The 24,479-nt window shown below is 38.9% G+C and overlaps 1 protein-coding gene across 2 annotated transcripts in view; it reads left to right on the top strand.

The window, feature by feature from the left end:
- ME1 (malic enzyme 1) overlaps window positions 1–24,479 on the top strand; it is a 220,232-nt gene that overhangs the window by 113,771 nt on the left and 81,982 nt on the right. For both annotated transcript variants that reach the window (XR_011465320.1, XM_070376265.1), the window contains exon 6: window positions 10,228–10,331. Coding sequence is in view for 1 of the 2 variants with exons in the window: in XM_070376265.1 (XP_070232366.1) it covers window positions 10,228–10,331 (104 nt within the window). In the remaining variant the exon portion in view is untranslated. The remainder of the gene's footprint in view (window positions 1–10,227; window positions 10,332–24,479) is intronic.

Below are 24,479 nucleotides of genomic sequence, written 5' to 3'. Positions count from 1 at the left end.
GGTGTTGGCACTTTTATATGGTTATGTAGGAGATGTCCTAGGGGACCCAGCAGCAGTCTTCTCTCTGGTTGCCAGAGCTTTATGTTGTAAGGGTATGCCCTGTGTGGGCTGGGTGCATCCTTCTGTTTGACAGGGTCAGCTCCTGTGGGCCCGCTGGTAGTCAGGGCTGGTTCCTGCGCTGGTTGAGTGTGAGGCTGTGCCTCATGAGGTGGCTCTAGGCCTACTGGACAGGAAAGTAGGCGTCCTGTGCATTTGGCTACATGACGCAGGGTTGCACCAGCATGCTGCCAGCCTACTGGTGGGTGAGGCCGGGTCTCTGCATTGCTAGCTGTGCAGCTGGGAAGCTTGTGGCTAATGCTGGCCTGCCGGAGTATGGGGCTTTGACCTTTGTGTTAATAAACTAGCGGGAAGAGATCAAAATGGAGCTTTGCCAGAGCCAGTGTTAACATAGTAGAATGAGCTCTCCCAAGTGGCTGTTGCCAGCACTTCTTTTCCTGAGGGCAGTTCCAGTTGCTTCTTGCATATTTAGGTGGCTCTCTAAGATTAACAAGTGTGTTGGACCCAGCCCCCCTTTCAAACTACTGCCTCTGGACAGGAAATTGGCGTGTGTGAGAACTTTGCTTATACTTTTTAAGAGCCAAGTCCGTTTCCTACTGCCCTCCAGCTCTCCCAAATAGAAGACCTACTGGTTTTCAAAGCCTGATATTCTGGGGACTCATCTTTGCAGTACAGAACTCCTGGGCTCAGACCCCTTGCTCCTTGGGAAGAAACTCTGAATGTGATATTCCTCCTATTTTTGGCGGTATGGGTCCTGACTATCTTGTCTCTGCCCCTCATCTGTCTCATTGTGCTTCTTCCTGTCTTTTTCTTTGTAGAAAATCTCTTCTGTAAAACTTCAGGTATTTCTTATAGATACTTGTTCTGTAAAGAGTTGTCATTTTGGTGTGTCTGTGGGGGTGAGTTTAGGGTCTTCTTATTCCCCTGTCTTGGACACATATTGACACTCTATTCTCTTTATCCTTGCACTACTACTTTACTGAGAAGACAAAAAATTTACTTCACTAAAATATGGTTGAGTTGATGGGTTTGTGGAAAATGTAGTTTTTATGTTGCCATTCTTTGTTCCACTTTCACATGTGGAAAAACCACTTGTAGTCAAAATATCTGCAATAGCAGTTTTTAATCTCATCTGTTTTGTGGATCTCTGTTCAGTTTTATACTTCATAATAGAAATACAGAATTAATTCATCACAACATTTAGGGTTTTTTTCCAGAATCTAGAAAATTTCTTGAGGATTAGATCCCTTTTTAATAAATTATCTTATAAATGTTTTCTTCTTTTATCATAAATACCTATATTGAGTAGTAATGAAAGTGGAAAAGGAGTTAACAGCTGATTGGTAAGTCAGTCCTCATTTTCTGACTTCTTAAATCTCTGCAGCTCACAACTTGAAGTTTACAGAAGCACTTGACTAAAATATACTCTTATTTTTTAAGTTAATAATGCAAAGCATTTATTTAGGTAGGATGATTGTGTTTTCACCTTATCTTTAATCTGTTATTTCGTAGTCCCTGTTTTCTTTAATTTACTTGTAAAGCAATTGCTATATAAAGTTTATCCTTTACCTGAAGTAAATTGTTTTTGTCTTTAAGAGAATGGGCTTACCTTGTGGCTCAGCTGGTCAAGAATCTGCCTGCAATGCAGGAGACCTGCGTTCAGTCCCTGGGTTGAGAAAATCTCCTGGAGAAGGGAAAGACTACCCACTCCAGTATTCTGGCTTGGAGAATTCCATGGACTGTATAGTCCATGGGGTCGCAAAGCAGACACGACTGAGCGACTCTCACTTCACTTTATGAGGATCCCATACTTTATTTCTTTTTTTCCCTGTTGTTGCCAAATCTTTTCATAGCGGCTTCCCTGGTGGATCAGATGGTAAAGAATCCTCCTGCAGTGCAGGAGACCTGGGTTCAATTCCTGGGTTGGGAAGATCCCCTGGAGAAGGGAAGGCTCTCCACTCCAGCATGGTGGCCTAGAGAATTTCACGGACAGAGGCACCTGGCAGGCTACAAGTCCATGAGTTCACAAAGAGTCAAACATGACTGAGTGACTTAAAAAAAAAAAAAAAAATATATATATATATACACACACACACACACACACACACACACACATATATATGTGTGTGTGTGTGTATAAAACTTTATGTTTTACCTGAAGTAAATTGTTTTTATCTTTTAAGAGGAGCCATACTTTTTTCGCCTGTTGTTGACAAATCTTTTCATGGAAGTTATGTTTATCATTTGTCTTTTAAGTAAGTGACCAATATCAAAGCTTGATATTTTACTAAAAATGTGAGTAAATGTGCCTTGTGGACCCTCCACGTTCTTCCATGTGTTGTTAGGCCTTAAACACTGCTACAGCTGTCACATGGGGTGTGCTTGCTAGGGCTGCTATAACAGTACCATAAACTGGGTGGCTTAACCAATAGAAGTTATTTCTCACAGTTCTAAAGGCTAGAGATCCATGATCAGGGTATCAGCAGTCAGTTTCTTCTAAGGTCTCTCTCTTGGCTCGTCTTCCTTCAGTATCTATACATGGTTATTTCCTCTGTGTATCTGTGTCTTAATTTTTTTTCTTAGAAGAGCACCAGTCATGTTGGATTATGGCCCACCCTAGTGACATCATTTAACTTAATTATCTTTTTAAAGACTCTGTCTACAAATACAGTCATATTCTGAGACACTGGGATTTAGACTTGAACTTCTGAATTTGGGGGAGGTTGCAAACCCAGTTGAGCCTGTAACACATGATCAGTTCTCAAGAGGCCCTGGAGAATTCATACTCCTATTCAGTATGTATAGGAGATTATTGTCTCTACATAGTCAGTCTCTGTTTATTAAACCATTGCTCCAGGTCTCAGCTTTTCTGATCTGGTTTTATATTCAGTCTGGCCTTCAGATCATGTGTACAGTGTATTGAGATCTAGAATCATCTAGATCTTGTGATGGAACTTGAAGTCACAAAGTTGAAGTCTCTTCCACTGAGGAGGTTCCTACTTGTGTTCTGGAAAGAGCCCTTTATGTTTGGCATGAAGCAGCTTGTTGGAGAGAAACTGAACAAAATAAAAACCTTACAGATTTTCTGTTATATGTACTTGCCACGTATTTTTCAGCTCATGTACAGAAGTCAGTGTTGACATTAGATTGTGACCGTATTAGGTTTCTGTTGCTATCATGACAAATTATTACAAACAGTGGCTTAAAATGGCACAAATATATGACCTTATAATGCTAGAAAGCACAAGTCTCAAAAGGCTAAAATCATTAAAGACGTCAGCAGGGCTGAGTTCCACACCCTTGTCTTTTCCAACTTCTAGAGGCTGCATCTGTTCCTTGGTTCGTGGTCCCCTTAATCTGTTTTCAAAACTAGCAATGTAGTGTCGCTCTGACTCTGCTTCTGTCATCACATTTCTTTCTCTGACTACAGCCAGAAAGGTTTTTTCACTTTTAAGGATTCACCCTTCATCACATCTACAGTGTCTTATGCCACATAAGGTAGCAAGTTTACAGGTTTGTGGGGAGAAGCATTTCATTACTCTCTCTATCACATGGTCCCAGCTAGATTGTCAGCATTTTTCTCTCAAGCCTCCTCACTTTTTATCTTTGCTTTTCATATTATGCTTGCCACTTCAGACAAGTGAGCCTGCATTTGAATGATTCCTAATCGTTATAGTAAAGTCAGAGAAGAGAAGATAATCCTCACTGCCTAACTTGGTTTGTATTGTCACATGGTTACTTTTTCACTGTCTCCTCTTAGGTCACCCTCTCTAAATTAGTGCGACAATGGATTATATCAAGGATTTATTCATCTGTTTTCTGAAGCACAGCACCGATGCCTTGGGAAAGAGAATGGAGATTTCAGTTTGGTTTTATATGTACTATAAGTCTCAGGAATTCCTTGAAGTTTGGGATATATCTTAGAAATGCCTGTTACATAAACTAAAATAGAAAAAAATTTACCTGAGATGGGAACTTTTAGGGAAGTAGAATACTTTTATTTTAGCTTAATAATTTATGTGGTTCTCAGTGTACGTCTCTTGAATGTTCAGTTCAGAATTAATGAGGGGATGTGTTAAGAATGCAAAATCCCAGGCTCTGATCCAGACTTACTGAATCACAGTCAAATTTTAGTCATTTTTATTTCTACAGCTTTTTAACATTTCATGCCAGCTCATATGCATGCTGACACTTTAAGTATTGCTTTAGACTCTTGATGACCATTAGCAATTAGAGTGCTTAATCATATTGATGGCATGAACCAGCAAAACAACAAAAATTTTACGTAATTTCTTTGCAGAATTTGGTCTTTTATTTAAAAGAATGAGTAAATAGCAGCATAGAGTATGATTATCTATATATTATAAATATAATTTAAACAAATGCTGAAAAGGAAAATATTCATAACATTTATGGCAGATAAAGATTTAAAATGTTCTTAGTATTCAAAGAAAACATTTAAGTTAATAAGAAAATGCTAAATGTGAAATATACAAATTGCCTAAGAAAACATGGTTACAGGTAATTTTAAAATGAAGACATGAATGGTCAGTAAACTTATGAAAAATGTTTAATGATATTCAGTTCAATTCAGTCACTTAGTCGTATCCGACTCTTTGCAGCCCCATGAACTGCAGCACACCAGGCCTCCCTGTCCATCACCAACTGCTGGAATCTACCCAAACCCATGTCCATTGAGTTGGTGATGCCATCCAACCATCTCATTCTCTGTCGTCCCCTTCTTCTCCTGCCCTCAATCTTTCCCAGCATCAGGGTCTTTCAAATGAGTCAGCTCTTCGCATGAGGTGGCCAAAGTATTGGAGTTTCAGCTTCAATATCAGTCCTTCCACCCAGGACTGATCTCCTTTAGGATTGACTGGTTTGATCTCCTTGCAGTCCAAGGGACTCTCAAGAGTCTTCTCCAACACCACAGTTCAAAAGCATCAACTCTTCAGCACTCAGCTTTCTTTATTAGAAAAGAAATATAGGTGCATGCTACTTTAACATTACAAAAATATATTTATATATTATGTATTTTACATTTATATTTCATATATGTACACACATATATATGTGGAAAGATAAAAATCTTCCTTTGGCTGCCACAAAAGGAACATATTTATTACTATATATGTCAGTGGGGTATGGGGATTGTAAATTTGTTCATCCTTTCTAGAAAGGTAGAGTTCCAATACAGATCACAAGTATTAAAAATAATCATCTAGTGAGTGATGTGAAGACTTTTACAATATATTCTTATGTGAAAAAGGGTTATAAAACAGTCTATGATATTGTTCCCAACTTGGACAGATGATATTGTACATGCATAGATGCAGAGAGAGGGGCCTGGAAGAATATGCATCAAGGTGCTAGTGATGGGTAGTTCTGAATGGGTAGAGCTTATTGGTTTTCTTTGGTTTTGATTTTACATTTTGTTGCTCTCAAGTTTTCTAATAGGAAGTATTATTTTTTTGTAATGATTTTTTTAAAGCCTTAAAATCTTAAGAAAATATTTTGTAATTCTCAAAAATTTTAGATGCGAAAGGTAGAAATGTGAGAGATATGAACAAGGTTAACAGTGATTACTAGTCAAATCAAAATTTCCAAGGTTTCAGAATTGAGGCAGTGCTAAGAAGTAAAATAATTAACTTTACCAATATATGCACTCCTTATCTCCTCTTCGGAGAAGGCAATGGCACCCCACTCCAGTACTCTTGCTTGGAAAATCCCATGGACGGAGGAGCCTGTTAGGCTGCAGTCCATGGGGTCGCTAAGAGTCGGACACAACTGAGTGACTTCACTTTCACTTTTCACTTTCATGCATTGGAGAAGGAAATGGCAACCCACTCCAGTGTTCTTGCCTGGAGAATCCCAGGGACGGGGGAGCCTGGTGGGCTGCTGTCTATGGGGTCGCACAGAGTCGGACACGACTAAAGTGACTTAGCATAGCATATCTCCTCTTTGGGACTCTTCTTGTGTTTCCATATGCTTTGTTCTTTACTCTCCCTAATGTTTCCTTTTCACATGCTTCTAAGTCTCTGTAAGTCTTCAGTGACAACAAATGCATTGCATGTGACATGTCTTGTTAAAGAAGGTCTATCTTTTTTTTTAAAGTGTTTGCTTAATACCAAGTCTTTCATTTATTTTCCAACAAACATCTATTAAGTGTTTACTCTTGGCTGCGAGAAACTTTTAATCCAACAAATTAATGTCACCTCTGTGCCAGGCTACGTGGTCTGTGGAGCCATTATTAAAATGGGATAATCTTGTTAAATTGCTTTTTGTAGATGTTATTTTTTTGTCAGCCAACTTTCCAAGAATGCACTCATTATTGAAGCCTTAATTATCATGAATTTTTTAAAAAAATAGTAATTTTTGATAGAGACATTATGGCTAGAAGAAGTTTTTAACTTCTGATTTAATTCAAAAGCTATCTTGTTCATAGATCTTCATAATTGACACTTCACTGTAGCCAGACTTCTTTATGATATACTTTAATTATTAGCATGGGAAAGAATGAGAGAACAAAGCAGGGGAAACGTGTGACATCTTTTCTCAATTGTGTTCTTTTTCTGATTCACGTTTTAGAAGTCCAAATATATCCCAGACATGGAGAAAGTATTTTAATTCTGGCAGCCGTTAATCGCTCATTGGCACTTCAACATCAGCTGTTCAGAAGACTGCCAGTAGATTGTTTAAAGTTTTTAGACTTCAAGGAACAGCTGGGCTTTACAAGAGCACTCAGTTTCAGATTCTGCATTTCATGTGAAATACTTTTTTATGATTTGATATGTTAACTTCCAGCTTGCCAGAAAGCCTTAACTCATTGTTGGGCACTACATTATAAGTGGGATGACCAACAAAATGTATTGGCCAGACCAAGGCAGTTTCACAGTGAGAGAGAATGCTATTAGTAATTATTCTAAGACACCAGATGTGAACTGGGCTATAATTCCTGTTGGCTTTAAGCAAATTCCAACTCAAGTAATTCACATGGTTTAACCTTCTTAATAACGTAAGTATACCTACAAAATCATATTGTTTATAACAAACCTATCTAATCATAGTGACTTAAAATAATTACTATTAACGATCATGATTCCCTGAGATGGCTAGGGAGGCTGGAATGCTTGGGACATATAGATTCTCATCCTTCTTATAGATTCTAATTCTTCACATATTGTTCACACTCTGCAGGTAAAATATGCTTGTATCCATCCTAGGTTTCCAAAAATGACATCCCAGTAGCAACAGCAGGCCCAAAGTTCAGGATCCCATCATCTAAATCAGGTCTAGATGTGGGTGAATATTCTTGTGTTTTGCTCTGTGGTGTGCGACTGGTCTTATCTGCTCCCACATACCAGACATACAGTGGATGGCAGGGGCAGAACCTCCACAATAAACACTCCCGTCCAGAATGGCGGGGATAAGAATCACGTAACACTAAGTGTTCTGAATTTGCACTGGACGTGTTGCCAGGCCACCTACTTGAGGGACAGGGAATGTTCTTTGAATCGGGCCCAGTTTCATTTCCTCAGAATGTGATTCTGTAGTTCATTGTTCTCCTAGGTTTTTGGCTCTACTGGCTGGGTTCTTGGTTATATCCTCTTAGTCTTCCTTTTCCATAAGAAATAGTTGTGTTGCATCCTGAATAACTTTCTCAGCAAGCTTCTTGCCTATGGATAGTTGAGGACCCAGTGAAGTATTTTCGTTTTGAAGTATCCCTGTGTCAATTAATCCAAGTAGTGCAGTACCCTTACTTTTTTTTTTTTTTTTTAGCTTTCTATGTATTAGATTATAGTCTCCTCCATTAGATAAAGCCCTACTCACAGTTCTTTTCAAAACAGACCTTCTCTGTTTATTGGCTGACATAGCAGAGTGCTGTGGACCAGCCCCACTGAACTAGACAAAAATCTTTTAGGAACCTAAGTCTCTTAGGTTCCACTTTAAATCATTCAGAGGTTCTCAAAAGACGTGTTACAGTCGCACACTTAATTTGATCTTTGGCTGCTGGCCTTATTTTACTTTAGAAATCTTTTACACACAAGTTTTGTGCCCTCTATATTCTGTTTAAATTTTTCTCAGAGACTGAACATTTCCTTCTATAGTTCTTATCCATTTTAGCCTTAGCATACAGCTAATTTACACATTCAACATTATTCCTGAAAATCTTTTTAGTCAGATTTATAAGCTCATTAAGTGCATTTTCCTCTTTTCTAGATTACTGAAGGTGATAGTTTTGTACATGGTTTCTTTTTTTATCACACAGATTACCATTTTTTCCCAAAAAAGTTTGTCTTTGTAATTTCTTTTAGCAATATTTTGTGGTTTCTGGTATATAGGCCTTACACATATTTTGTTGAATATGTCCCTATGAATTTCATGTTCTGGAGTGCTATTGTAAGTGGAGTCATGTATTTTATTTCAACTATTCATTGCTGCTGCTGCTAAGTCTCGTCAGTCATGTCTGACTCTGTGCGACCCCATAGACGGCAGCCCACCAGGCTCTCCCATCCCTGGGATTCTCCAGGCAAGAACACTGGAGTGGGTTGCCATTTCCTTCTCCAATGCATGAAAGTGAAAAGTGAAAGTGAAGTCTCTCAGTCATGTCTGACTCTTAGCGACCCCATGGACTGCAGCCCACCAGGCTCCCCCGTCCTTGGGATTTTCCAGGCAAGAGTACTGGAGTGGGGTGCCATTGCCTTCTCCGATTCATTGCTAGTATATAGATATACATTTGCTTTATATAAATTGGCCTTATATTCTACATTCATGTTAAATTCACATATTTTTTTCTAGTGGATTTCTTGCATAGATTCTTTAGTATTTCCATGTATATGATCCTTTGTGTACAAATAAAAACAGTTTGTTTCTTCCTTTCCAACCTTTATTCCTATTTTTTCTTTTTCTTGTGTAACTGTAATGGCTAGGATCTCTAGTATATATAGCATTTGATAGAAATAATGAGAGTAGAAATATCTTTGTCTTGTTTCTAGTCTTAGGGGTTGTTCGTTGTGGGTTTTGCACAGATGCTTTTTACTAGGTTGGGGAAAGAAAAGAAAATTTTAGTTGCTCAGTCATGTCCAGCTCTTTTCAATCCCTTGTACTATAGCCCTCCAGGTTCCTCTGTCTCTGGGATTCTCCAGGCAAGAATACTGGAGTGGGTTGCCATTCCCTTTCCTAGGGGATCTTCCTGACCCAGGGATCGAACCCAGATCTCCCACATTGTAGGCAGATATTTACCATCTGAGCTACCTGGCAAGCCCAGGTAGAGGAAGTTCCTTTCTTTCTTTTTTTTTTAACTTTATTTTATTTTACTTTATAATATTGTATTGGTTTTGCCATATATCAAAATGAATCTGCCACAGGTATACATGTGTTCCCCATCCTGAACCCTCCTCCCTTCTCCCTCCCCATACCATCCCTCTGGGTCGTCCCAGTGCACCAGCCCCAAGCATCCAGTATCGTGCATCGAACCTGGACTGGCTTTCTATTCGTAGTTTACTGAGAGCTTTTGTTATAAATGTGTGCATATTACTGTATATAAATTATACCTCAATTAATAACTGATTTAATAAAATTACCCATTCTAAAGCATGAACAGCTTAGTGTTGTCTGATACATATTAGTTTTGGAAAAACTTAAACTGTGTAAAGTTTTAAAAGTTTAAGAAAAGTCTTATTTAAGACTAAAAGGTTTTTAACATCAGTCAACAATCTTATTAAAGATATACTCAAAATGTTTAAGATTTTTCTTTCAAAAACAAAAAATAGATCCAAGAAAGGAATTGCTGTGTTTCCATTTACTAAGCTAATATGATACTTCAAAACTTCGTTATTTTTCTGGGTGGTAAACTTTGCCTGTAAAATCTAAATTTGGCACAGCTGAGAGATTGTAATACCTTTTCTTTTCTCAAGAATAAGACCTAAGAATAACAATGAAAACATAAGAATGCTTTTAATGTTTAGTAACTATATTTTGTGTTCTTATTAACATTGTAGATATATATAATACTAAATAATAACTCTATAGGTTAATTCTGAAACAAAATAGCTAGATTTTATTTAAATTTCTACTCTTATACATATGAGAAAACTGAGGCTCACTCAGAAAAAGTAATGATTTGCCTTTCGTTGTTTCTATATTTATGGTAATTTTTTTTAAAAATAGGAGTTACTTAAAGATCCATTGTACATTGGACTACGGCAGAGAAGAGTAAGAGGTCCTGAATATGATGATTTTTTGGATGAATTCATGGAGGCAGTTTCTCTCAAGTATGTATAATCTTTATTTTGTCTATATTTAAGTTGGATTTCAAAAACTTAAAGATAATCTAACATAATAAACTATAAAAATGTTCAAGTTTGGTATAATATGTTTAATAATTATAAGTGATTTGAGTGAAATATATATATGTATATCCTCATAAATATTGCTGACCAAATGATAATGTCATGTGTCTATCCCCCCAAAAGTTGTCTGTGTTTCTATCCCTGAAGATATTTTCTTACAAGAAACTTCAGCTTCTATGGTTTGGGATTCATAATTATGGTGAATGAGGCAGTGGCCAGTGACTAAATTACCTAAGTAAGCCTTTTCATGATTATTGGCAGTCTGCATTTTGTTTCTGGCTGCTGATAAAATCTGGTCTTCCATCATCTTCCTGGGTGAATCTAACTCTTTTGTGGTAGGAGAGGCAGAGAAGTGAGCATGAATAAGTACGATCCGCAGGGTCCAGAATGAAGCAACGTCCACTAATCTCTGATTTAGTCTACTGTATTTGATTAAGATGCAGTACAATATTTCACTGAATACTTCATTTAATTGTGGACCAAGGGCTGCTATAAAATTTTCTATTTTTTTCCTTCAAAGTAGAGACTTCTGCCATAATTTAGTAACATACTCTGAGAGAATTTTTTCACACTAACAGTGGTCCCATTTGTCTCTGTATAGCCACAGAAACCATGTACTATTTAAAAACATATATGTTGCTTTGGTTTTTCATAGAAATGAACTCATCACTGGCATCAACTGTAACTATAGACATACTTCTGGTTTCTTTTTATTATAAGGTTTAATTTGAAAAAGTTGAATTCAATAGCAGAAAGTGCTCTCATCAGCTTGGAAAATATATAGAATATTTTGAATGTCTTGTTACCCAAGGTTTTAGTGAGAAGTACATTTACCAGTTAGTATGGACTACTTTTTTAAAACCCGTGTCTGATTTATTTCTTATTGTTATTTAACTTATTTAATTAAATTGTACTTATAGACATAGTTGAGCAACTCTAAAATTCAAGAGTTCATGGTACAGTTAATTACCAGAAGTTTTTCATATTTAATTTTAAGTTTCTTACCCTTTAAAATTTATATAAGATTGTGCAATTATGTGTAACTTTGTAGGTAGCAATATTAGTCAAGAGATTGTATAGAGAATACTACAAGGTGGCATAAAAGAAAAAGAAATTCTCAGCATATTTGTTTTTATTTGTCTGTTTGTGTAAACAAAATTTATCTTTATATGGGTGACTTCGGTATATTTACCAAGAAACTGAGTCATGAATATAGCATATATGGCCTATGTACTTAAATATTGTTGAAATAAAAAGAGAAATGTATGGCCTATATACTTATGCTGTTGAAATAAAAGAGAAATAATTCCACAGAAACAAAAAGAGAAATAATTCCATAAACAGTAAAAAGCTTTCTGGATAAAAAGCTAATTTTGAATGAGCTTTGTCAATCTAGAATCAGAAAAACTGTGTGTGTGTGTGTTTAATGTTGAATTGAGAAGTTACCTAAGATCTATAATAGGAAATGGGGATTGACAAAAGTCAACAATAATTTAAAATGCAGAGACCACCTATAAATCAGGAATTACACTTCTGGGTTCTTCCCAGAGAAGAACCCCACAGACTTTTCAAAGATACTTTCTAGCATAACTCTACTTTGGGAAGAGTTTTCTAGAAATGAAACCTACTACCGCTACCAAATTAAATTGGGACGTAATCCTGAAGAGAAACCCAAAATTATTTAAAAAGGAAATGTAGCTTACATTCAAGGTGGCAAATGCCTGTTAGGAGTTGGCTTAGCCAGGAATCGGATTCTAGATGGAGTTATTAAGGAGTGCAATTGGAATCTACCCTTTTGTAAGGGAAAGTACAGGAAAAGAAGTGGATGAAGGAGAAGTTGAACTACAGTGTCGACTTGCCAACAGCCCTTGGGACCACACTTTCATGCTGTCTATTTAGACCCCTAGGAAAAACTCATTTCCATTCCCCACTCCCCAACCAATATTATGTTGGTTTTCTAATTTACCTCTTGTGAGAATTGAGTTGGGGCAGTTGTAATTTCTTCCTTTTGGCTTTCTCCACAATTATATTTCTTAGCTCATGGGCCAGAGACTTGTTACGGGTGTTGTAGCAGTCACCAAGTAGGTATCTGTCCTGGTTCTGTATTTGAGGACTGAGGAAATCACCGCCATGTGGGTCTGTGGTCCCAGGGCCCATTACGAGTTAGACCTTGGCCAGGGCTCCATTTATGCTTGGGCTCTAAATCCTTCTAACAGGGATGACAGCATACTGATGCTTCAGGTCTGTGCCCTCAGAATGTCTGAGTAGTCTGTCTCCTTGGCGCACAGTTGCTGGATTAAAGGACTGTAGGTCCCTTTGGGGGAAGGTTGGGGGAATTACTACCTTGTATTCTTGTTATAATGTTACATGGTCCTTCCCTCTGGAGACTAGACGACTTCTTCAATCAGTGAGTTCTGGGTCCAAAAGTTAGCTAAGATTTGGAAACTGAGTCAGTGATTGAGACATTATTGGGGCAACTACTCTCCACTTTGTGGCCATTCATCTTTGATTTATTTTGAATGTACATGTTGAATAGTCGCCTTGTTGGGATGCCATATTTTATTAATTATGTCAATAACTCTCTGTGGGTCAAACACACCCCATACACCAGCCTTGCCACTCTCAGGATAATCGTGCCCACCTGGCTTCTGGTGGCTTCTGATCTTCACCTGGTTCTGTTATCCCTGTTGCTGTTGATGAGCCTAATTCTCTTACATACCTTCCCTCTGTCACTTCTGGTCTTCAGAAGAGAGCCACCACTTGGAACCTAGTAAAGTAGATGTCATCTCACTAGTACCTTCCTTGCAATTTAGGTTAGTGGTTTGTTTTCTGGGCCTTCCTGTGGAATATCTCCATCTGATGGGGTTCTGGCCCTATGCAGCATGTGCACCCCAGAATATACTCTCTGAACCTGTGCGCCCCTCTTCTGACCACTGCCATAGAGTTTCTGGCATTTCATATTTAACATGAGCTATTACTTCATCCTTGTTTTTAGGTACCATCCTAGTAGCCAGTTCACACATTTCCTGAGATTCTTGCTGGTTTTGTCTTGCCTCTTAGGACGGCGCCCTCACATGGATGGTGGTGGTAGTGCTGGTTTAGTACCTAAGTCATGTCTGACTCGTGACTCGATGGACTGGGCCTGCTGGGCTCCTCTGTCCATGGAGTTCTCCAGGCAAGAATACTGGAGTGGGTTGCCATTTCCTTCTCCAGGGGATCTTCCCTACCCAGGGATCAAACATGGGTCTCCTGCATTGCAGGCAGATTCTTTTACCAACTGCCTGAGCTACAAGGGAAACCCATCCTCACATGGATAAACTCTCCCTTGTCTAATCTTAAATTCCAGCCCCTTTGATCAAACACCTTCAGTATTTAATCTTACATGTACTCTCCTTGCTAATGTAAACTTGCTAGATCTTTCAGTTCCTTCCTCAAATAGTGTCTTTCTTTTTCAGGCCTCATCACCCTGTGTGGGTTATATTGTGATATAACCCTAGTTACATAGGCCCGAGTGTCTGGAGAGGAGGAGGGGGTGAACAGATCGGGGGTTAGGGATAGATAGTTTGTCTTATTGGGGAGAAGCCTCTACCTACATCCTCCCCAAGAAAGAAGGGGCAGGGCTACTTATACTGGTTCAGAAAGTTCTGGGGAATTTGAGAGTTCAAGATTTGGGGGAGGTATCGAGTAAGACATCTTGTGCCATGTGGCAGGAACTTGGTCTTTTCCAGTCAGGATGTTGACTTAGCACATCTCCTGTGCCTGCAGGTTTGGGAGTTTTTTACTGCTCTGACACTTAATCCCAGCTCCTGGTTATTAGCTTTCTCTGCCCTAAAGGCCTGATAAACATTTTCATACCTACCAGAGAGTTCCTCTGGCTTTCAGGTTGGTGGTTACATGCTTTTAGCTTTTTTATTTCTTTCAAATTTCCAAATGCGTTCTTTTTCTTTTTAAAAATATTTTGGAGTGTAGTTGATTTACAATGTTGTATTAGTTTCTGGTATATAGCGAAGTAAATCAGTTATACATGTATTGCCCTTAGCTTTTTATTGTCTTTGCCCATTGTCCTTAAAGTTATTATTTCTCTTCTGTTTCTCAAATATCATTCCAGCTACACTGTTCCCTTCTGCTGACCTATCAGCCCAACCTATCCCTGGCGAGAGCTTTAACTGTTGGACAGCCACCTTGTGCCAGGGCTTCTCTGTGTTCCCCTGGGGTTAGGGTCCTCACTGCCAGACAGACAACCAGGGATCCAGCTCTGCAGCCCCATCCTGTCACCTGCTTTCTCGGACCACTCCTGGTACCATCAGTCACAGATTAGGATATCTGGGACATATTCGGAAGCACACTTTGGTCTTCAAGAGGTTTGTAAGAAGTGCCCTAGAGGTCAACTCCCATGTAAGGGGTGCAGAGGGAGAAGAAATGGGCACAGGGACAGAACTGAGCTGGGATGCAGCACAAGACACCTTCCTCTGGCCCCGTGGAGAACTCTGGAACCACAGTGGCTTTTCAGAGTTGTCCTCCATCGCCTGAGATGGCCAAGCCTTCCTGTTTCTGCATCATTTAGTCGTTGGATGTGGGTCCCCCTGAGAAGGAGCATGACCTATGATTTAGGGCTCCCTGTAGCTGAGACAGTCCTGGGACAACATTGGGGAATCTGAGAGCCATGTCACTGTAATGTTTAGATAAAGATAAAAACTGAGCAGAAAAAAGTATTGAGGTTTGTAATAAAGGCACGTGCTAGAGTCTTAGGAGGGACCATATTTCTGATATACTAAGTCACGTGACAAACAAATGCTAGCCTCTGCATAGTATTCTTGTTTTGGAAACATTGACCGTTGGAGCAAACATTGAGTTGCTTCAGGAAACCATGTGCTAAAAGAAGCTCGATTTCTCCAGCAAAAATGTCACGTCAAACTGTTTCTTCTTTTTCACTGTTTTGACCCATTTGTTCATTTATTGAAAGCCAGGCACTGTGTTTGGTGCTGGGAATATGGAACTGAATCAGACAAAAATAATCTTTGACTGTCACGTAGCTTCTTTACTAGAGGAGTCAGATAATACACAAGCAAATAAGGAAATGAAACAATGCAATTTATGGTAATTACAATGGAAGAAACAGGAAATTGTACTGAGAATAATAGGAAATGACTTAATTTATATGTCAGGTAAGTTACTAGATACATTCTATAAAGTCAGTTGTCAGTCATGATACTTTTTTAGGCATGCTACTTTTGTTGCAAGTTGATAAGAGCTCTTTGATTATAGTTAGGTAAATTCATAAACAGTGGAAAACTGAATCTAGAAAATATTGATTGATTAGAACAGATACTAAGGAGCATCTCCTGTGGAGTAATACCACAGGTCCATTTCCCTAACTTGCCTTTTCAGTGATTTTATCAGTTGGTCCTATAATTACATATTTGCAAATATCGATTAAGAAAATAATCCTGAGTAGAAAATAGTTTCTATATCCACATATGTTCACTGAGCATTTTTATCCCATGGTTTTCTTCCCTCTGTGTCCTGAGTACAACACCCTCCTTGCTTTCTTCCTACCTCACTGGTTGCTCCTTCACACCTCTCTTGGCTTCTTTCTTCCCGTCCCCTTGACCTCTGTCCCTTGTGGTACTCCAGGGCTTGGTGCTTTCCTAGGTCCTGTTTATCTTCACTTCCCTTGATGACCTTCTCTGGTTCATCTTCTTGTATCTGTAACTCCCAAATCTATGTTTTGAGTCTGTATCTCTTGGAACTCTAGAATCGTAGTCAGCCTCCTCCTTGACTTAGATCTGTAATAGACAAAAGCATATGGAGAAGTCCAGAATTGGACTCCTGACCTCCCACCTCGCTGACCCCTGCTTCTGCTGTAGGATTTCCTATTTGTAAATGACAGCCCCATTTGTCCTGTTCCTGAGGTGAAACTCATTGGCATTATCACTCCGTACCCATCAGATCAGATCAGATCAGATCAGTCGCTCAGTCGTGTCCGACTCTTTGCGACCCCATGAATCGCAGCAGCCAGGCCTCCCTGTCCATCACCAACTCCCGGAGTTCACTCAGACTCACGTCCATCGAGTCAGTGATGCCATCCAGACATCTCATCCTCTGTCGTACCTCCTGCCCCAATCCCTCCGAGCATCAGAGTCTTTTCCAATGAGTCAACACCTGGAGTTTCAGCTTTAGCATCATTCCTTCCAAAGAAATCCCAGGGCTGATCTCCTTCAGAATGGACTGGTTGGATCTCCTTGCAGTCCAAGGACTCTCTGTCCCTTGTCCAACACCACAGTTCAAAAGCACAATTCCAGGGCTTAGCTCTAACTTGAGAGTATATCCAGGATCTAGGCCCTTCTCATTGCCTCTGTTACTACTTCCCGTCTCTTCTCCCTGATTATTGTCAGTCTCCTGACTAGTTTGACTGCTTCCTCCCTTGTGTGCCCCCTTAGTCTGTCCCTAGCACCGAGGCTAAAATGATTGTAAGTTAGGTAATTTCTCTGCTCAAAATCCTCAAGGGCTTATCATTTCATGCAGAATTAAAATGAAGTCAAAGTGTTGAAAGCACTAGTCAGTCAGTCATGTCTGATTCTCTGTGACTCCATGGATTGTAGCCCGCCTCTGTCTGTGGGATTTCCCAGGCAAGAATACTGGAGTGGGTTGCCATTCCCTTCTCCAGAGGACCAAACCCGGGTCTCCTGCATTGAAGACAGATGCTTTACCTTCCAAGCCAAGTGGGAATCCCTGCAGAGAATAAAAGTAAGTCCTTGCAATAGCAGAAAAAGACCCCGGACCAACTGACTGCTTGTTTGCTATTTTTCTGAGTAAACCCAGGCATGCTGATGCCTCAGGGCTTGCCATTTTTTCTTCTTGAAATCGTTCCCATCCTTACCTTACCCAGTTTTCCACATGGCTAGCTCTCTTGCCTCCTTTAAAGAGATACTTAAAATCCTGCTCCCTCCCCTGCTTGCCCAAGGGATTTTCTTGGCAGTACAGTGGTAAGAACTTGGGCGCTTTCACTGCTAGGGCCCAGGTTCCATCCCTGATTGGCGTGGGGGAGAAAAAGAGAGAAATAATAATATAAAATAAAATATAATTTCCTCAACTATTTCTTTCTCAGAGAGGCCTTCCATGACCAACTTCTTTGTAATTATACCTCTAATTCATTTTTTTCCTTCCCTGCATTTATCAGTATCTCATGTATTTATATTTAATTATTTATGTTCTGCCTACTTCCCTATGCTGTAAGTTTCACGAGAGCAGGAGTTTTCTCTTTCTTTCACTGCCATATCCCTGGTCTTTAAGATATTATCTGCTGCTACTGCTAAGTCGCTTCAGCCGTGTCCGACTCTGTGCAACCCCAGAGACGGCAGCCCACCAGGCTCCCCCATCCTTGGGATTCTCCAGGCAAGAACACTGGAGTGGGTTGCCATTTCCTTCTCCAATGCATGAAAGTGAAAAGTGAAAGTGAAGTCGCTCAGTCGTGTCCGACTCTTAGCGACCCCATGGACTGCAGCCCACCAGGCTCCTCCGTCCATGGGATTTTCCAGGCAAGAGTACTGGAGTGGGGTGCCATTGCCTTCTCCAAAGATATTATCTAGCATGTGATAAGTACTCAGTAAATATTTGTCAGGTGAATGATTGAACTTGATTTATTTTGTTTATGTAGCTTAAAATGATAGATACGAATGGAAGAACTCTGATATTTTAAATAAGTCACATAAATATTTTCATGTGATTCAATTTCAGGAAATATTAAACCTCTTATAATCCTTACATACTGCCAAGTACATACTAAAAATACTACTTGTAGGTTACTCCTTAAATATTTGTTTCTATTTTGTGGTTGTACTTCTTAAAGTAGCTTTTGTTTTCCAAAATCAATTGCATCTGAAAATTAGTAAGAACAGTAGTGACAGCTTCAGCTCTATTGTCTAAAGTCCTTTGGAATTTCATTCATAGTTATTAACTAAATGAGAAAACAAAAAAAGAAAAACAGTACCTCAAGAGAGCTTTAAAAAGCTAGTATTAAATTTTTTTAATTTTAATTTATTTTTTATTTTTTAAATTTTATTTTATTTTTTTTTGAACTTTACATAATTGTATTAGTTTTGCCAAATATCAAAATGAATCCGCCACAGGTATACATGTGTTCCCCATCCTGAACCCTCCTCCCTCCTCCCTCCCCATACCATCCCTCTGGGTCATCCCAGTGCACTAGCCCCAAGCATCCAGTATCGTGCATCGAACCTGGACTGGCAGCTCGTTTCTTACATGATATTTTACATGTTTCAATGTCATTCTCCCAAATCTTCCCACCCTCTCCCTCTCCCACAGAGTCCATAAGACTGTTCTATACATCAGTGTCTCTTTTGCTGTCTCGTATACTGGGTTATTGTTACCATCTTTCTAAATTCCATATATATGTGTTAGTATACTGTATTGGTGTTTTTCCTTCTGGCTTACTTCACTCTGTATAATAGGCTCCAGTATGGATAAGAAAGCTGTGGTACATAAATTTTTTTAATGAAAGTAATAGAAGCTATTCATCTGTGACTTAATCTTTTTTCCTTTTTCTTTTTAAATGATTAAAATAAAAAATCACTTGGAAGTACTAGGAATGGCAGCAGAGATGATTATTATATTTAGACCTCAACCTTGGCTGCCATCACAGATTTTATTTTGCTCTGTCACTTAACACCTAAGGGAAGTAATCTTAATCTGAAGCCATACCATCTGCCACTTCTGCAGGGTGTGATAATGGTGTTTTCATAAAAGGATGTTTTCTCTACTGATTTGACACTGAACCAGAGCCTTGACAGTTTGCCTGAGACACACCAGACTATTCAGAGAGGTTATTAATTTGGTCAGAGTTCTCAAAATTAGATTTCAAAGGAATAAGCCATATAGCCCCTGATTATCGTGGCCAGATTTACTAAATATATTTTTATAATTATTATAATACTTTCTCTTTCTAAAGATGTCATCAGATATACAAGTTAATGTGCTCTTCATCATTACTCAGGGCTGCAGTTCAACACTTTCTCCACCGTTCTACACTGAATCTTTGGTTGCGCCTTACAGAAGGGGCCTCGTTACTTCCCTGTTATTATTCTTTCTCCTGTTTCTGCTGCGGTTAATTTCATGGCTGACTTTCTGTGCTGCCTTCTTCCACCTGTTCCAATCATTGCCTTTTATTCCTGATCCTTTTTTTAGCTGAATGGGTATATTTATAGCTTAGATGATTTTATCTATAAATCTTAGAGGCCCTTTGGATTCCACCTGTCACTTTGATCAGCATAAGTTCCTTAGGTTTTCCTAAGAAATTTAATAAAAACATATGACTGTATGGGACACCACCTGCTAGTCTTCCTTGTGGTCCAAAGGTGAGGTAAACCATTTGAAAAAAAAATCAGTGGAAAGAATGTCTGTCAATATGAGAAAAATCAGCAACCATGTAACTAAGGAACATGACTCAAATCAAATTTATGACTCAGATGTTTTTTTCCATTTTTCCATCCAAAGAAAAATCAGATTCACACTTTCACTATAGCCATATTTTTCTTGAAATGCCAGGTATTTCTATTTATAACTTTCTCTCCACTTTTTTTTCAAGTACATGAAAAAGATAGGTCATGTAAGTATTAGCAATCTATAGGTGTGCTTTATGTATACATATGTGTAAATATATATACACAGTTTTATTCCCTTAAAGATTTAAGATGGATGTGTATTGGGTTGGCCAAAGAATTCGTTTGGATATTTCCATAAGAGCGCACAAAAACCCGAACAAACTTTTTGGCCAGTCCAATACTTCAGTATTTTAATGCTAGTTTTGCATATTTGCCCATATTCCAGTCCAGTCTTGGAGGAGCCAGTTTGACTTGGAGGAACAAATCAAATTTATTATCTCTTTCTGAATATAGTTTACAACTCTTTTCTTGCAGATGCTTTTCTTTTCTAATTTTATTCTAAACATTAATTCTGATTGCATTAATTCTAGCATTCCTTTAATATGGATGCATATTTTTTACACTGGTTTTATTCTGTGTGAGTATTACATATGTTACTTTATTGTGCCCTGTTTTCCTTACTTGAATATGAGTTCTGTCAAAAAAAACTTTGTTATCAAGGGATCGTTTTTTCTCACTGTCCCACATTATACTGTACCATGTGAAAGTGAAAGTCATTCAGTCATGTCCCACTCTGCGATCCCATGGACTATACAGTCCATGGAATTCTCCAGGCCAGAATACTGGAGTGGGTAACCTTTCCCTTCTCTAGGGGATCTTCCTAACCCAGGTTTCCCTCACTGCAGGCAGGTTCTTTACCAGCTGAGCCACAAGGGCAGCCCAAGAATACTGGGGTGTGGGTAGTCTATCCCTTCTCCAATGAATCTTCCCAACCCAGGAATCGAACCAGGGTCTCCTGCATTGCAGGCCAATTCTTTACCAACTGAGCTGTCAGAGAAGCCCTACTGTGCCACTAGTGAGTATAAAATAACCCTGTTGAAAGCATTACTTAAATGTTGAAGCCATCAAAACTACTGTGACACATATCTGAAGGAAAGGTGATTTTCTAACATAAACTAGAGAATCATACAGTTTTATGAATAAAGTGGCTCTGCTATTAGTAAACTAAAGGTTTGAATTTTAATTACAGAGAGACGTTTATGTTTTAGAGTTTACATTTTCTCTAAAGAAGAAAAGTGTTTTAGTAAATTCCCGTTGTATCCATTATTGCCTGTCTTTTTCTCTTTGAATCAACAAGCATTGAGATCTATGTAGAGGAATCCGTTGATCTTTTATCTGAGTTTATGAAAGCTGTATCATTTTATTTATTAAAGATAATCATTGTGGTTTGACAGTTTGTATACCATGCTTCCTCTCTTTCTTCTGACTTTCATTTAGCTAACTGAACCCTAACTTCTTTTATTTATTTATTATTTTTGGCTGTGGTGGATCTTCATTGCTGCGTGGGCTTTTCTCTACTTACGGTGAGTGGCTTCTCACTGTGGTAGCCTCTCTCATGTGCGGGCCCTAGGGGCACGTCAGTTCAGTTCAGTCGCTCAGTTGTGTCTGACTCTTTGCGACCCCATGAATCGCAGCACTCCAGGCCTCCCTGTCCATCACCAACTCCCAGAGTTCACTCAGACTCATGTCCATTGAGTCAGTGATGCCATCCAGCCATCTCATCCTCTGTTGTCCCCTTCTCCTCCCGCCCCCAATCCCTCCAAGCATCAGAGTCTTTTCCAATGAGTCAACTCTTCGCATGAGGTGACCAAAGTATTGGAGTTTCAGCTTCAGCATCAGTCCTTCCAATGAACACACAGGACTGATCTCCTTTAGAATGGACTGATTGGATCTCCTTGCAGTCCATGGGACTCTCAAGAGTCTTCTCCAACACCACAGTTCAAAAGCATCAATTCTTCAGTGCTCAGCTTTCTTCACAGACCAACTCTCAAATCCATACATGACCACTGGAAAAACCATAGCTTGACTAGACGGACCTTTGTTGGCAAAGTAATGTCTCTCCTTTTTAATAAGCTATCTAGGTTGGTCATAACTTTCCTTCCAAGGAGTAAGCGTCTTTTAATTTCATGGCTGCAGTCACCATCTGCAGTGATTTTGGAGCCCCCCCAAATAAAGTCTGACACTGTTTCCACTGTTTCCCCATCCATTTCTCATGAAGTGATGGGCACATGGGCTTCGGTAGTTGAAACACAGGGGCTCAGTAGTTGTGTCTCCTGGGCTCTAGAGCACAGGCTCAGTTGCTCTGCAGGATGTAGAATCCTCCCAACCCAGGGATCGAACCCATGTCTCCTGTATTGGCAGGCGGATCCTTTACCACTGAGCCACTGTGGAAGTACAGCCCAGTTCCTTAAAATTTTTCTTTCTTGTTGTTGTCCATCTATATTACCATATGTATTAAGTTAGAAAAATTTGGATATATCTGCTAGTTGCTGATACTAAAAAAGAATAATCACTGTAGATTTCCTTAGTCGTACTCATCGATTAACCTAAAAACAAAAACCAAAAAACCACTACAAGTAACAATGCTTTGTGGATCACAATAAGGTTATCTTCATCTTTTCCTGCCTCCTTTTGTGTGTAATCTTCTTTTCCTGCCCTCCTTAGTTTACATGTCTTTATAAACAGAGCAGATACGCACCTATGAAAGTAGTTTAGTTTTTACTTTCAAAGACTAACCTTAATCTATATGGCTGGGTTTGATGGCGAAATAGTGTTACCGTACTTGAATGAGATAGAATTTTACTATTGGAAATTAAAGATGTTGAAAGGAAAAGGGGAATTAAGCAAAGTCAGAAAGGTGGTGGGGGTAAGGTCAAAATTAAAAGGGACTCTTTTGTTCTTTAGGAAGTTTGGAATCTAATTTGCAATTAATGTTGTATCTTGACTTAACATTATTGCTGATGGGCAGCATGTCTCAGTTAGTAAAAGTCAGAGCCCCTGTGTTGGCCCATCCTGATCTCCTGTGCAGAGGTCACTCTGTCTGCCCTGCCTGCCCTGGCATTGGACTCTCAGGGCATGTTCCCACCTCAGAACATTTGCGCTTTCTTGTACTTCTTTCTAAAATATCCTCCACTCTCCCCCACCTGCCCCCTTCCCTCCCTGAAATCTACTTGATTAACTTGGTTTTTTAGTCTTTATTGAAATCTTACCTTCTCCTAAGCCTTATCCTTATTGCCCCATCCAGATAATAACTGAAATCAGCCCAACCTTCTTGCCACCCCTGGCTCTCCTGATACAATTGTTTGGCGTGACTTTTTCCTTATAAGATAACTTTCTTTTTTCACATTTTTTTTTGAGGTGGACCATTTTTAAAGTCTTTATGTCTTTATTGATTTTGTTGCATTACTTCTTTGGTTTTGGTTTACTGCATTATGTTTTTGTTTTTGGCCACAAGGTATGTGGGATCATAGCTTCCTGACTAGAGATCACAGCTGCACCCCCTGCATCAGAAGGCAAAGTCTTAACCCCTGGACTAGGGGAAGTCCCTTATGGTATAACTTTATATTATTTGTATAGATTACATCATTGTATATAGTTTATTTATTTATTACATTTATTGCTTACTGTGTGTCTCACCCACTGGAATGTATGTTCCCCAACAGTGATCTAGTTTGTTCATTTTATGAGCAAGTTCTTATGTTAATGCCTGATACAGAAGAGATATATATTAAACACTTGTTGAACTGAATTGAACTATACTCAGAGGGAGACCACACAGAGAATATGAGTGAATTGGTACAAATGTTTCACTATTACTAGGAAATTAAATTTTAAACATGCCTTCTTTTTGATGAGTTACTTGCATCATTTTCATTGGAAAGAGAACCATAAAGATGTGAGTGGTGAATACCTGATTTTCTCAGATCTCAATAGACTATTTCTTGAGGGACTAAAAATAAGTACTGAAGTTGGTATGTTATATAAAATAAGGACTATACATTTGATGCAAGCTGGTAGTAGATCTTTTTGAGCTGATAGATTTCCAAGTTCTATTATTTAAAGCTGTAACAAAATTTGTGTAAAATTTGTCATAATCAAGACATAAGAATAAAGTAATTATTCATATTACCAAGATGATTACATTCTGGCTAATTCAATTTTCCATCACTTGACTGTTATTTTTGTTTTACAAATTATAAAGCAAGCCAGAATTAACACAGCATGCCACAATTTTGACTTAACCATGATGTAGTGGTTAATTCTTTAGACTGTTTTTCTTTGTGGTGTCCACAGATGGTGACCCATTTTTTTTTTTTACATCTTTAGTCAGAACAATTCCACATCCTACAGTGTATGTGTAAAGACTGCCACATTTGCAAATAGGAAGAAGAATGAACAGCTGTTAAATGTATTGTTAGCCAGTATGGTGAGATTGGAATTATAGAAATTCTAATATAAAAAAAGGCTCAGTCATTTTGAGGCTAGGTTGGAGTGGCGTCGCCTGGGATAGGTTCAAAGTTCATTTCTTCAGAGTCCTCCTAGAGTGACATTTCTTATTTCAGTGAGTTCACTGTAGTTTGGGATCTGACTTTCAGCTCAGGAAGTTTAG

Source organism: Bos mutus, chromosome 9, assembly GCF_027580195.1.
Source record: "Bos mutus isolate GX-2022 chromosome 9, NWIPB_WYAK_1.1, whole genome shotgun sequence".
Lineage (NCBI taxonomy): Eukaryota > Metazoa > Chordata > Mammalia > Artiodactyla > Bovidae > Bos > Bos mutus.
Note: the sequence above shows the minus strand (reverse complement) of the source record. Positions and strands in the feature narration are given on the sequence as shown.